This window comes from Phoenix dactylifera, chromosome 2 (genome assembly GCF_009389715.1).
Source record: "Phoenix dactylifera cultivar Barhee BC4 chromosome 2, palm_55x_up_171113_PBpolish2nd_filt_p, whole genome shotgun sequence".
In the NCBI taxonomy this organism is placed as follows: domain Eukaryota; kingdom Viridiplantae; phylum Streptophyta; class Magnoliopsida; order Arecales; family Arecaceae; genus Phoenix; species Phoenix dactylifera.
In genome coordinates this window covers 7,548,465-7,563,979 of record NC_052393.1, presented here as the reverse complement: position 1 = coordinate 7,563,979, position 15,515 = coordinate 7,548,465, and the positions used below count along the sequence as shown (strand labels likewise).

The 15,515-nt window shown below is 37.0% G+C and overlaps 1 protein-coding gene across 4 annotated transcripts; it reads left to right on the top strand.

The window, feature by feature from the left end:
• The first annotated feature begins 591 nt into the window (after positions 1-591).
• LOC103710773 (calcineurin B-like protein 1) lies at positions 592-14,492 on the top strand. Of its 4 annotated transcripts, none has more exons than XM_008796654.4 (9): positions 592-745; positions 1,110-1,269; positions 3,038-3,120; positions 3,844-3,903; positions 7,456-7,564; positions 7,646-7,698; positions 9,066-9,146; positions 9,241-9,353; positions 14,228-14,492. In XM_008796654.4, exons 2-9 carry the CDS (start codon positions 1,191-1,193, stop codon positions 14,469-14,471), a joined length of 822 nt encoding a protein of 273 aa, XP_008794876.2. In that variant the 5' UTR covers positions 592-745; positions 1,110-1,190; the 3' UTR covers positions 14,472-14,492. The 4 variants fall into 4 exon arrangements, with proteins under 4 accessions (XP_008794876.2, XP_026661912.1, XP_008794878.1 ...); XM_008796656.2 differs by lacking the exon at positions 14,228-14,492 and adding an exon at positions 13,628-14,039 and having other exon boundaries at positions 593-745; XM_008796655.4 differs by having other exon boundaries at positions 654-750.
• Positions 14,493-15,515: the final 1,023 nt, after the last annotated feature.

Here is a 15,515-nt window from a genome sequence, read left to right as displayed (position 1 = left end):
CACTGACATTTCTCAAGAAAAATAACTTCCCGGAACGCACGCGTTTTAGTTTTGATTTAAAAAATCTAAGTAAAGTTGGAGTGGACACTTAATTTCTCCAGCGTGACAACCAATGACGCTACGTAAGATTGGATCCAATAATTTCTTTTTTTTTCCTTTTCTTTTCTTAAAAAGAAATAAAGAATATTATACACGTCTACGGCCAGTCCCATGTACGCCTACAAACAGGAAACCATCCCAAAAGGCCACAGCGGCCCCCCACGACGCAAGCCGACGCGGAAACGTTCCTCGGGTCCCATCACCGCGATGAGTAACCCCGCGTGTACAGTGTTCCGAACGGAACAGCGGATCTCCAGGAGTTGACGCCGGGGGGAGAAAATACGCAGCGGTACCGCCAAAAAAGCGTTCGTTGGGGCCACGTGGCATCCGTCCACCGGTTGGGTATACGCAGTGCGCCGCTCGCCGACACGATCCCCCCCCCACCTTCGCGATCTGACGCCTCGCGAGCCCATCGCCGATCCCTCCTCCGCCCTCTCACCGCAAATCCGAACCGTCCGATCGCTGCGATCCTTATCGCCGTCTCGCCCCTCTATATATATATATATATATATATATATATATATATATATATATATATATATATATATATATATATATCCCCCTCCTCCGCGGCATTCTCTCGACGAGTTCCGGGTGGACTTCCGTCCGATACGTCCTCGGTTCCCCCATTCCCATTCGGATTAGGGTTAGGTTTATTTTCTCGTTTTCTAATCCATCTGAAATCTGTTTCCTGGGGTTTTGTTCATCTCTGATTTGATGGTTTCCTTAAAAATCCTTTTTCGAATTATTTCAGAAAAGTGATTTTTTTTCTTGGTTTCCTGGTATATTTTAATGTTCGTGTTCTTTCTTTCTTTTTCGAAAAAAGAAATTATACAGGGCAGAATTTTTTTTTTTGTTTTGTTTTTATTGGTCTGCTTGGCTATTTGATGGATTTATATATATATGTATATATATGGTTCGTCAACTTACCTTTCTTTTTGGGAAAGAAATAGAATTGTTGAGTTTAGAAGGGGGTTGTATAAATTTTCGTCTCTTCTTTTATGGTGCAGAAGAATTGGTTGGAAGATGTGGATGGTTGTAATGCGTGATTTGGGAGACTAGGCCCGGCCTCCGGTTGATCGTAGCGATAAATGGGCTGCTTTCCGTCGAGGGCTAGAAGGCAATACCCAGGATACGAGGACCCGGTGGTTCTTGCCTCCCAAACTGCTTGTAAGTTCCATTGTTTTTCCTTCTTCCAGCTTCAATTACGTTTCTTTTGGGCATCCATATTATGGTATTGGTGCCTTATTGCATGAGCAGCATTTTGATGGCGTTGAGCACGCTTGTTCAATTTAGGATTTAGAAAAAAGGGGCAATAGCTAGGTTTTCTCCGGATGCAGCGTCCTTGGACATCCTTATATCTGATGCAACAGTGGATCAACCTGGTGGAATAATGATTTCTAGTTTAAAGTTATAACAAGATTGTGCAATGATTATAATATGTCTCAGAGGCCGCAGACTTCAAACGCACTTGGTTATTGAGCTGACATTGATTCTGTAACTATCTTTATGTAAGTGAGAATTAATTCAGAGGGGATCCAAAGGAATGTCACTTGAAATCTTGGATGGTGAGCTAGGATGGTTGACTATATTAGGCCCTGTTTGGGAAGTTTCTGCTGGATCCGGGTGGATCGGCAGGGGAGAGAGAACGGGAGCTGGAGTCTGAGAGGGTTGTGGTGCCCCATCCCCACCAGATTAATAAAAAGGCCTCTCCAGGTTGATGACTTCCCGCAATCTTGCGCGCACCCTCTCTCCATGGTCCCACTGGCACGATTTTGCCAAACAGCCCCTCATTCAAATCATAACACTTGAGAGGAGAAGCAAGATTAAACTTTAGAAGGTGTACAAATTTAGCCTTCTCGGCAACATATCAGGAAAATTAAGGATGTATTTTTTTATCGAAAGATAGCATCACTGTTTGCTTGACACAATCTATTGTTACAGGTCATCACTAGCTACATGGTTAGGTTTACAAAGCCTTTTTTGTTTTCCTAGAGCTCAAAGTAATTCATTTCTTAAAGTTGTTAATGGAAAAGATTTTAAGTTCTTATATTTATCATGTTTTGGACCTAGGCTTTCCTTGATGTCACTTTATATTAACTAAGTTTGGGCTCTTCAAGGGCTTCTCAAACTTGTATCAGTACATTCCATTGATAGGAATCTACATGATTTTTGGTGCAGATTTGAAGTTCCATTTCGCTGATATTTTTTCCCTGGTATAAAGGATATTTCATTATTGTCTTCAGGATTATTTAAACTCTCACTATGTTCTGATAGCCTGTATCAAGTAAAAAATGTGAGTCCTCAATGTTTTAGTTAATTTATTTCGGCTTCTTTGCCAAGATGTGTTCCTTGTGGCCACTTAATTACATAATGAATTCATCTCCCACTAAAAAGCATTACAAATGCTGAACTCTTCAAAAACTGCATGACCTCCATTGCTTTTGGTCAACTTGTAACAAATGATCTAGTTGATCTTGATCAATTCTCCCACTTTCAATTGAATGGCCCATTATCATATCTTGCTATGCATGTAATCTGCTGCATCATGGTGAAACTTGAAAGAACTTATCAATTCTTTCTGATGAATCCAGCCTCCCAAGTGAATATCACATCTGCAAACTCCTTTTTTTTAAGCTCTTGTTATTCAATTAGTAAACAATAATATTTTCTACTGTTATTTTTATTTTCTAAGAAAACCAGCTGTGGGGATGTAAGAGTTAGCAATCAATTGTAATACATCAGTGTATAGGGAGAAGGTCATTGTATAAGCTGGTGGATACTGTAAACTCCTCTTTCTTATGTTTCACTTTCCCTTTTGTTAAAAGCAAAAAAAGAAAACAATTCTAAAGGTGGGCCAGATGCTGTGCTTACCTTGATTCTCTCTCTCTTTTGGAAGTTTAGTTTTTATGTTACTAATTTCTATTGTATGGTCTAGTCAGCGTCAGTGAAGTAGAGGCACTCTTTGAGCTGTTCAAGAGCATCAGCAGTTCTGTGGTTGATGATGGGCTAATAAATAAGGTAATATACTCTTAGACACAGCATATATGTTATATACATGATCTCTCTCTCTCTCTCTCTCTCTCTCTCTCTCTCTCTCTCTCTCTCTCTCTCTCTCTCTTCCTTCCTTGTAAAAGTATATGGATACTTCTAAACAGATTTTGTGTAAATCATCATGAACTTATTTTTTTCCTGTCTAAACATTGCTACTATACTAAGAATCTGCAACTTATAGTTAATATCAGCAAATTTCTTTTCTTTTCATTTCTTATTTTTAATAAACAGACTGCACGATTTTACATCCTGGCGATATATATCTATCATTTTGTAATTGATAAGAATTTGATGATTTGAAGGCTAGAATTGAAGTGTTTCTCAGACTTGATTAAGTTGGTAAATTGTTTTTAATGCATATAAAGCTTAAATAAAAACAATATGCAGTTTGCACTCATGTTGTTTTATGGTGAATTTGATTCATGATGGATTTGCCTTCTTAATCTCATATTTTTGGCTAAGAATCTGCATGATTTTTTTTGTTAATTTAGTCTTTTGAATCCATAGAACCTCGAGATTAGGAACTGCACTCCTTTTTTCCCCCCAGTTATATGATTCATGCTGATAAGTGAAGATAAGTCTGTGCCACGTTCCTTATGAATCGTTCAAGATCCAGAAGTCATATTTGAAGTGATTGATTATCAAGATCCGTGTATTAGGCCAACTCATTCTATATTGTTCCTTATGCAGGAAGAGTTCCAGCTTGCCTTATTTAAGAACAGAAAAAAGGAAAACCTCTTTGCAAACAGGGTATTGTTCTTTTCGGCTCACTCTTCTTCTCGTTCTTGCTTAGTTGAACAATTAATTGATACTTGATCATGGCTAAAGTTTTTTGACTTTGTATCTGGCTGTCAATATCTTGATATTGTGCAAACAGATTCAGTTTCCTATGGTTTGCTTGCTTTTGTTTTATATTTTCTCATGCTTCTGTTATTGAAATATAAGCTTAAAAGTGTCAAATTTATGATCAGTTCACGTTATTTCTTCAGTAATCGTATTTACGTTACAGCTACCTTGCTATCGTATTTCATTGCGGTGATATCAGCATCTCCAAGAGAGAGCAAAACCCCCCTTCTTTTTTCATGTGACAGAATACACAGGGTACAAAGATATATAAGAGGACCACAGGGTTAAAGTCAAGTGAAGGAAATGAAGCAGGAGTTTTAATCTTTATTATAGGGATTATTTTCTTCACTATAGACTCCATTTTGTCATTTTTGTCTGCTCAACTTTTCCTACTTTTTGACAAAGCCTAATAGAGTAAAGAAATAGAATGAATAATTATTGAGGATGCATGGGTAATAGAATAAAGCATTTTACCCTCTTCTTAGATAGTCATTTGGATTTGTGGATAATCTAGAGCATGATTTTTTGGTAGGAATATGATACCAAGATTTGCAATCTCAGTACTGGATTGTGTACCGATAGCAGACGGGTATGGTACCGGTACCATACCACATCGAATTGTAATAGGGTTACTTTTGAGTGGAAAATAGGGTTTTGTGAGAAAAGGTTTTATCCTTCCACACTCTTCCTCTCCTCCTCTATTTCTTCTCTCGTACCTTGAAACAAAGGGGAAAAAAGGCATTAGGCTCTTTCTCCCTCAATAATTGAGGCACAAAACCAGTATGGAACCTTTACGTGGTCGAACTACTTGGAACTAACCGGTTCTAGGTGGTTCGGCTCGGTAAGGACACATTTGCGTTAATTTGGGCACAAACTTGTACTTAGACCATAATCCATCCCTATTCGTGGTCAGTACGCGGTCAGTACGCGGAATTGTTCTGGTACTGCATACCTCGTGTGATACAGTGGCTGGACCCAACTATAAAAAGGGCCTTGTACATTAGCTTTTCTATATGCAAATTGCAAAATATATCAACCTGCACTGGTTCATATGTATTTACATGCATATTACATGTATGACATATTTGTACTTATGTTTAAGTTACAAGTCAAATCGGGTGCCTCTTCTTATAATCATTGAAGAGATCGTTATACGATGTCAACATTTTCAAAATTTATATTGCATATTCATGCCATCCACGCCCCTCCCCTATGCGCTGCATGCGCACCTTGCGCTGAATACTTGATGTTGAGAAGAAATAAGGATTTTAGTTGTTCCTTATTTCAGATTTGTTTTCCCTCCTTTTCTTCTCGTTAACTATTTACTTCCTTTTTTCACATCTAGGGTTTGATCCAAAACCCTAAGCCTCATAATCGTTCTCCCTCTCTATGGGCACGAGCAAAATGACTTATTGGAGTCACATGCTACCTCTCATTGAATATGTTCTTTCTTTACTTTTCTTTTTCCAATTATTTTCTTGGCTAACGTTCTTAACTATCCTTACAATATTCCTATCATCTCTGTTCTTAACCAGTTGCTCTCCCAATAAACTTGTGCCTGCCAAAGGCTTTCAGCATGTTAGGTCTATGTTAGAAGTTTGTATTTCCTTAAGCTCATCTAAACACCCTTTGTGTTTCCCATTAATTCTTGCACTAAAAAGTTATTATTGGTTCACAATTTGATAACAGAACTTGAGAAATTAGCATTTTGACCGAAGCTCTCGTCAAGGTCTTATGCCAATATATATGTTTGAAAAGACTTAATGAGTCTATCACCACAATAAGCATAATGTGAATATAAATTTTATAAACGCAAACGATGTCATAAACCTCTACAAAGATTTGTAGAGTAAAAACATATGACCATATGTATGCTGGAATGTATTTATGATAAAATAGGCTTCAAAATCGAAGGTGAATCACCAAAAATGGAGAATTCATTCATAGATCCACTAACATGTAAGAGCATAAAAGAAGTAGCACAATTTAGGTTGTAGAGAGCATAAGATAAAATAATGCTAAGCATGCATGACAATATATAAAGGTTTATGAAACCAAGGTTGGACCTATATAATAATACATTGAAGTAACATCAACATATCACAGTCAACTGGATAAGTTATTAGAAAGCAAAGATGGTAAAGAACCTTTGCAAAGTTAAAGTATAATCATGAAAGTGGTATGCAATGATGATGATGATGATTTTCATGTGTAGCAGTTCCAACCACTACAAGGTGCCCTAATCTGCAGTGTAGTTGTGTAAATACCCAGAAGAATCTGTAGAACAAGAGAATCAATAATATACAATGCTAAATTGGTGAGAGTCATGATGTGCAATAGTGATTCAACAAACCTGCTATTGAAATTAATCTGCAATTATCATCTAGCTCAGCCAGGTAAATTGATAAAAAAGGACAGCCCAGTGCTTGAGGCTTACGCTAGTGCTTGGTCTGGGAGTGTCAAATGTACACAGCTTTACCCTTACATGTAGAGAGGTTGTTTCCATGTTTCAAACTCATGATGTGCAGGTCACGATGGAGCAACCTTACCGTTGTGCCAAGATTCATCCTCTAGGTAGTTGTCTAAACTGATAAGAAGACTATGTAAAGCAAATAGTTTGACCTGAGTAGCAGATCATGTCTTATATATGGTAAAAAATTAACCATAGGCCTCTCTTCAGGACCAAGTCCTGATTAGAAAGATACTCTTGGCTGATATTATTCTTTGGCATATGCTGCAAATACTCAAACCAACTCATCAATAAAATTCATGCTTCCCTGGTTGGAATTATGTTTTATGTTACACTAGAAGGAACGTATATCTGTGGCGCATGCGGACACATTTGTGATCTAATGGCTTACATGGAATCCAAATGGTAATCATTTAAACCTAGCCCATCTGCTATGAAGTTGACCTTTTCTCCATTCCTTTTTTTTCTTTTTTAATATTGGCCTTCGACTTGTGAGTGGTGCAAACTGTGCACCCATCTGTGCTTAAATTTCCATCTGCACTTCTCTTCATGCACAAACTTGGGTGCTTGAAATTTATCCAGAAATCGGTAAATTTCTCCTATAGTCGAACACTGAATGTAACTATGCACAAGAAGACCTTTGGTCACATTCATAATTATTGGCCTCTGATGATCTTATATACCAACTAAAATAATTTGAAATACAAAATTATATAAAAGAAAAGTATTCAGGCTAGGCCTTTCCTTGGCATTTTTTTCATCTTGCTAGGCATATTAATGAGTTTCATTTGCATTTGGTTGTGGGAATATCTTTTCAGCAGCATCACATTATTATATCAGGGTGAGCAGGTTAGTGTGCCTGTCCACATTTTGTATTTCAATACAGCATCCAATGCTACCGTGCTAATACTTTCTAGGTTCCGGTTATGGTGGCAGACTGTTCTAATTTTCCTAATATATAGTTTAGTTGATCACTATATACGCAGATTTTTGACCTATTTGATGTGAAGCAAAAGGGGGTCATTGATTTTGGTGATTTTGTTCGGGCACTCAATGTGTTTCATCCAAATGCTCCACAAGAAGATAAAGTTGATTGTAAGTCATTATCTTGTTTTATCATTTTTGGCTTATTGCTAAAAAAATCGTTACAGTTGGTGATGCTTGACATGACTACAGTTTCATTCAAGCTTTATGATTTGGACGGCACAGGCTTCATCGAACGGAAAGAGGTAACTTGGGACTGTGTAATTGGTCAATATGTTCATTGACATGTTCTATCTCAAACACATGTGAAGTTTACATTAATCCTTCTATATTAAAATTCATTGGCTTATAAGTATAAATGGCAGAATTTGATACCTACATTTCTTAACAACTGTTTCTTTACCAACTTTTTGATTACCAAATGCATATATAGGATGCATATGGGATGCATGAAAAATCAAATGTTTACTCATCTTATCCTCAATTCATTTTATAGTAGAGAAATGCAAATTTAAGGAGGCAATTTAATTCATTACTTTTTCAAATTATGTAGATTGCTCAAGTAGTTCAGTTGAGCATAGGATATCATAGTTTGAGGAAGGATGGTGGTTGGGGGCGGGGGGGGTTCACTTAGAAGTTAGAACTAGGGCTCTTAATAGGCCAAGCTCAGGTCAGGCTACCTTAAACCAGCTCAGGCTCAAGAAACTTAAAGCTTGACTAGGACCAGCCTATAAAGAAGCACCCAATACCAAACCAGCCAAGACTTGTAATTATTTTGGTCCCGCTGCAGTTTTTATCTTCCATGCGTATGTATGCTATATAAAATGGAGGGAACATATTTGAATGTTTTTACCTTAGAATTCGCCATCTTTTGCTTAGTGCATCCTCATAACAAAGTCCGTTACGAACACATTTAGCAATAATCAATCAAGCATGTGCCATTTTTTATTCCAAAACCCCATCTAGATGGTTTTTTTTATAACTTTATATGCCCTTCAAACCCAACAATTTTAGAGAGAGAATGAGAGGAGTGTAGAGCAGAAAAAATCCCACTTCCCCATCTCTTCCATCCTCTCATTTCAACTCGCCTCCCCTTTTATCTAGAGTGGGGGGAAGTATATGCTAGTATATAAATAGAAACTCATAATTATTTATCCTTCCAGGTGAGCTTTGTTTGGACCGAAGATCGCGTCAAGGCTTTTGTGGGACTGATGTCATGTTAACAACTGAAAATATATTGAAGAGAGGAAAATAAAGAAAAAAGTTTTCCACTATAACATGATTGCAAAAGACTATTTGACCATGCCTTTCAAAAACCATGCATGAAATGCAAAGCTACCCCTTATAATGATATAGTCCACAATCTAGACATTGTGTGAGGACAGAAATCATATATATACAGAGAACTGCTGCACATGTTTCTTCTTTATACAATTAGACTAGATCCCTCATCCTTCACATTTTCCATCTAAGTGTGCATTTCAAATGTTTTGCTGATTCTGTATAGGAAAGAAGAAATTGATATTAAGGCCAATTATAATGATTTTTCCTTGCCAATTCATCTGTTATATTGATAGAATATATTAGTTACAATGTTGATCCGGTTTTGCAGGTCAAGCAGATGTTAATTGCACTTTTATACGAGTCAGAAATGAGACTGTCTGATGAGACTGTTGAGTTAATCCTAGATAAGGTTTGTCAAATTGCTGAGAGCACTAATGGTTCTCCAGTCTAGTGAATTGGCATCTAAGTAATCGGTTTTTCTGTACTACTGCTTGTGGGTGTAGACATTTTTGGAAGCTGATGTGAATCAAGATGGGAAAATAGATAAAACAGAATGGGCGAATTTTGTTTCTCGCAATCCATCATTATTGAAGATAATGACTCTTCCATATCTCCGGTAAGTACTAGTGCTTGAATACCAAACAAGAAGCAAATTGCATGCCGCATTACTCCTATATATTTGCATGCATATATTCTTTGTTTGTAAAGTTCCTTGTATGTAAAGCTTTCTTAATTTCAGGCATGCATATTAGCTCCTAGTGGGATGACCAGAGAGCTGGATTAGGAATAAAAGATATTCACTAGTTTCAAGTACATACTTTGGAGTTTGGAGCAAGGATTGGAGTCTCATTACCAGATCCCGTATAGGTACTCAACCAGTACATCCTATATCGAGTGTCAGTGAGGTACATCAGTGCCTTGGTACTAAAACTCAACATAGGGGCTTACCAGGTCTTGGTACCCTACTAGTACTGTATGGTATATTATGTACTATGCAATACAGTTTGGTATTGCAAATCATGCTTTGGAGTAAGTTTTGTTTGAAAAAATATTGATTTGAAGGATAAAGAAAAGTTATCTAGGAGAGAAATTTTGCTCATTATCATCAATAGCTCAAGGATTAAGAAGGAAATCTATGGATTTGCTAAGATGAGTGAAAGAGTTCTTGAGATCTTGGATTTCACCGTGCACTAAAACTGAAAATGGTGCATTTTTAATGCAAAATGGTGAACTAAGGAATTATTGGGCCATGATGTTGCTAGAGCATGTAATTTGGAAGACTCGGTAAAGGATTTAAAAGGAAAGGACTTAGTGCCTAATGAGACGAAGAAAGTAGGAGGGTTTGCATATTTATTTTGGCTATTAGCTTATTAAATAAAACTCTAAAATAATAAGATTACCTAATGAGTAGACTGGCATTGTCCAATTCTTTGTTAGTTGAAGAACGAAGCCATAATTCAGTGGAAGATCAGAGAGACAAAAAAGAACTAACAAAAGATACAAAAGGCAAAAGCCACTTGCAGTGATCAAACGCTCTCAAATGTAATAGCCATTAGGTAGATAAAAACATTCTAAATAAAGAAATGCTCTAGAAAGCAGACTCTTGTTAGTCAAAAACTTTCAAAGAATCATGTATAATAAGCAACCATCCATGGAAGATGGATAAGAAAGATATAAGTCAAGCATCTTTGCAACCATTGTACTCTGTGATTGTCACCAATTTTGTATCACAGAAGTAAGATTATGCAAATTTGATCAACTATAGTGTGAATAAGCCACACTAATAAGCCTAGGAGGTTTGTGGAACTATGAGGAAAAAAAGCGGCTTATTTTTGGATAATTGGCTGGACTTTGTTATAGAATGATCACATTTGGGTGGCTTAAGCCTACCAATTTATGGAGAAATTCTGAAAGTAGAATTTAGTTCAAATTAAACAAAGTCACCAAACATCATCTATGATAATATAATGACTATTATAGAAGAAGGTTGTGGCAATATGCCATGAACTTTTGCTCTTACATCAGCAAAATAAGGAGGGTAAAATGATGGACAACACATTGTGATGCAATGGGTATCTACAGTGATAATATAAGGAACCTCCATAAAGGAGAGTTACTGGAATCCATGTCAAAGAATTATGTAGAGGAAGGGAGGCCAAGGTAACATGGATGGAAGTGGGGAGAATGGAATTGAAGGGGCTCAAAATAACATCTGAGATAGCCCTTAATATAATTTGTTGGTGAATGAGAATGCTTAAAGCTGGCTGGTGCAATTACTGTTGAGAATGCATACCCTTGCACTAAGAAGGCTGTCAAACTAATTTTAACAAACTTATCATAATAAATGAACCTGTGTTCTCTTTGCATTTTGAAGGAATTATTATCTCAAGAGGCTCTAAGTATATAATAAATCCTTGGCCAAGCATTGAGGGGACATTGGATAATTAGACAACACACTTCTCCCATCTGTCTTTGGTAACCTGCATATGCCATTATCGACAGCTAGGTTAGAGTACCATTAACAACACCTAGGTTAAGAGTATTAGGTACAAGGATTTTACATAAGACCACTTCGATGGAAAAAGTTAGGATCTTCAGGGGATGTTGGTTGTGGAATAGATTTCTGAAAGGATTTCTTTTGTATTGTTGAAAGGATAACCCTATTCAGTGGAAAATAGGTGTATTTGGCATTTAGTTGAAAGAATAAGTGCAGAAAATAAGTAGAGGGAATAAGGTAGATCTAATGCACAATGAACTTCGTGATAGTTTGGATTTTACCGCAAAAACCAAATTGCCCTCACTTTTTTGAGTGTATATAGAGTAGATAAGGACAAAATGAGAATTGAAGAGAATTAAGGCAAGCCTATTCCGCAGTTTAAGTCTATTCCACCATTTTTGTGAAATAGACTTATACATTGCGGGCCCACTTATACCCCTATATGGTATAAATAAGTCTTGTCCATGGTCCATTTTGGTGTTTGACAAAGACATCCCCTATTTGGGGGAGTACCCCCACTTATTCCGCAACTAAACACCCCTCAAGGTTTGCAATTTTGGTACCAAGCACCATATCGATCTAGTATTGGGATGGTATTATAAAATACATGTTGTACCAGCATGGTATGGAAAAGCGTACCAGTTTATTTTTTTAGTTTTCAACTTTTTGGTTGTTATTGTTACTTTAAAGTTTAGGGATCTTGAAATTATGAATTTAAGATTGTTTTAATATTATTTAATTTCATATTGGTCTCGCAAGACTGTTAGATTGCTTGATGGATGCAAATATAATAATTAAAAATTGAGAATTCATAGTCTTTAGCTCGACTATACATATATCAAATAGATTTAAATTACAAAATACATACTGACAACTAGTCTCTCATGGAGTATGTATGCCCTCATGGATCTCGTTCATAGTTGAGGTCTTAAACTCGACTCCAACCTAGATACTATGCCCACCTCTAGATACGATATCTTAGCCTCTTGGATAGCCATCCTAATATTAATCCTCTATCTAGTATTGGGTTGGCCATTCCACCTAAGGGAAGATCTTAGCAGTGAAAACTTACCCGTTATCTGGCTGAGGCTATGGGGAGTGGTAGTAACTCAAATTCGATTTTTCTGATCAAGGACATGCGAGTTATACACTAGCTATCAGAATAGGATCCGGTGTATGATGAGTATCTAGAGACATCCAAGGACCCTACTCCATATTCTATGTTATTGGCTGCAGTAGTGTGAATTCTTGAACCACCTCGAGTGAAATGACATTTGCTGGTGAATGGACTTGGTTCATATGTCTCTGAATTGTACGCACCTCTACCCATGTTCACAGCTATCTCATTATCCTCCAAATGCATCAATCCTCGGATCGTCATTAGCATCATCATTTGTATCGCGAGATGATCTAGGCAACCAATCATCCGAGGGCTCGGTGGTTTTGAAATCTAAGTGAATGGATTCGTCATCAACCCTCTCCAATGAATCTGGAGCTTTGTTTGCTTTCCCTTTCTTTGTACTCTGCTTTTATCCCTAACTCAACGAGGTGGTGGACAATGACTGATCCTACCTCCCTGACTGAACCGCAGGTGCCATGTTAGCCTCATCTCCTGTATATCTCTGGGTTGTAGTCTTAAACAGTCTTGCAATCCTGATCATCGTCCTCCTTGATCCCTATGGTTGCTCCTACCACTGGGCATTGACTGGTTGTTGTGAGCATGGTGTGTATTGCTATGCCCACTATTCTTTATTCACCTCAGCCTCCTTTTCTATAAGTTATGAAGCACTTAAAAATTTGGCCTAATTTGGTCAAATTTATTATAAAATCACTTGTTCTATGAGGGAACCCAATATCAATTTATTATTGTGTGTGCATGTTAGAAATGATGAATATCATGCACAAAGGTATACATATATACAAACATATATGCATACATACATACATATAAAAGAAAAATATTAAATTCTATATGACTCTGGGAAAAAGGAAACGTGGAAATATTATTATTCTGCTTGGAAAGAAGTTTGAGTCCGAAATATTCGAGAGAGCATGAGGTGTGGAAAAATATTAAAAAAGTGGAGTTTGGAGTCGGGCATGTGAGAGTTCCATTATGATGGCAGACATGTCTAATGACTATTTGGAAGTAGAACTGGGAAAATCTGCCATCATTTTTATCTTTCAGAGATAATTCTCGCTCAGGCTGAAATAATTAGCAATAGTAACCAACTCCTTGGAGGTTTTTGGTGGATTTGGAGGTTTTTGTCGGATTTGGTCCCAGGGTGCTCGACCAAACACGGATTTTTAGGCCTGCATCAAAGTGTTACCTTTGGTTATTTTGCCCCATCTTTTCCTTAGTCTGACCTGACTGTTGCTCATATCAAACATTGCAGGGACATAACAACCACATTTCCAAGTTTTGTTTTTAATTCTGAGGTCGATGACATTGCCACATGACATTCTGCTGTCAATACAAGGAGCTGCCAGTCATCGACACATCTGTACAGGGACAGAGAAAGAGCGCTCTATCAATATTTATATCAACCGACAGATTAAGATGTTAATGGAATTGCCGTCTAATTTGGCATACTATAATGTGTGTTTTCTGGTTGCTTGGGTATGCACCATGTGAAATTCTTAATTTTCCATGCACGTTGGGTGGTAGTCCGAGATCTTATACAAATCCAGTTTGATATCATCAAATGAGACGCTAAAATATTGTATTTTATCTCGTAAAAGTTCTATAGACATATTATACAATGGCACGATCCAATGACTGTTCGGCTGGTGATTTATGATCTTAAATCTCTGATACATCTGTTGTTTACAGAAAACAACCACAAGCTTATTAACTTATAGTCATCATGTAAGCACGCCACGCCAAATTGGCGAAGTGTTTTTACCATCGGCTCCTGCTTCTTTACCCAGTAGTTCATTTGACTCGTTTATTTACCTTTGTAAATGCACCCTTTTTTTCACGAATATTTTTGTAGGCTGCTGGAGAGCGAGGCACAGACCAAACGCTGTTTGAGCAGCGCCAAAGGATTTAGAGAATCCTCTGCTTTCTTGACCATAGAGAGCACAGGTATTGTAACCAAATTCTGCAGCCGTGGATGGAAACCCGGCGGATCCGTGGATTTTGATGGCCGTCACTTTCTCTTTCTGATTGAACAATGCAAAAATATTATACTTGAGTGTATGGATTTTGTGCTTACAGAAAATTCATTCCTTTTGTGATGAACCAACCACATGCCAGTATATGCTATTCATATTTTTCCCTTATACAAAATGAACTACTAATATTATCATTTGGATTTAAGTATAAGCAATCAGTTTGAAGATAATGAGAGCCATTATTGCATTTTTCTATTAAGTTACACAACTAAGATTCAAATAAAAAAAATGGAGTTATTGTTTTAACATTCCTTAGCAACCTAAAAAGATATTAAAAATTTCAATTTAAAATTCTAAAAACAAAATTTTATTGTAACTTATCAAGAGATAGAGGACGCTCATCTCGGAGGAAGGTAATCTGTATCTTTCAATTCTAAAAAATCAAAAAAATTGGGGTATCAAATTGAAAATCAATACTATTGATTATGATTTAAACTATTAGAAATATCTAGAAACCAAAACTCATATATTTTATTAATTTCTAACCTACACATTTAGATAAAAAATGATTTCATTATTTAGCATGCTAAAATATATAATAAAGCATTTAAATTGAGAATTCTCAATCATAATCTACATATATTAAAACATAAAAGCTTTAAACATAATCATATTTCATTATAGCTTGTGTAGATTATGATCAACTAGAATCATAAAAGCTCTGAGTCCAACTAGAATTCAACCTAGTCCCGTTGCTCAATGGCAAGAGATGAAACCATCCAAGCAAGTGCTCAGATGTACAATCCATGGGCATTTAGAATAGCAATTCTTAGCATGCATCATAATAAATCTACTAGGACTACTTTGTGGGCTCTGGTCAAGCCAGGCCATTAGTACGGATTATCCTGCCTGTTCCGGTCATTTCCAGCCATCACGACCACAGACACTGTTCACATAGTTCCAATTTCAATCGACACAGTGCTAAAAAATCGCCTGCCAGAGCCCCGCACAGTTCTGAAAACTGTAATTGGCTTAGCAGTAAACAAGACCCATCCGACACCCCGACCCTACCATGCAGCGCACAAATCTCCAGCTACGACATCCACCTGATGAACTGAGTGATCAAAGAGGTGATAGGTAGCAGTTTATTTCTACAGACATCTCTCT

Coding starts and splice junctions, on each gene's coding strand:
- LOC103710773 (XM_008796654.4), top strand. CDS start 1,191: ATGGGCTGCTTTCCGTCGAGGGCTAGAAGGCAATACCCAGGATACGAG. Junction 7,565..7,645: donor ACAAGAAGATAAAGTTGATT/GTAAGTCATTAT, acceptor ACATGACTACAG/TTTCATTCAAGCTTTATGAT. Junction 9,354..14,227: donor ATGACTCTTCCATATCTCCG/GTAAGTACTAGT, acceptor ATATTTTTGTAG/GCTGCTGGAGAGCGAGGCAC.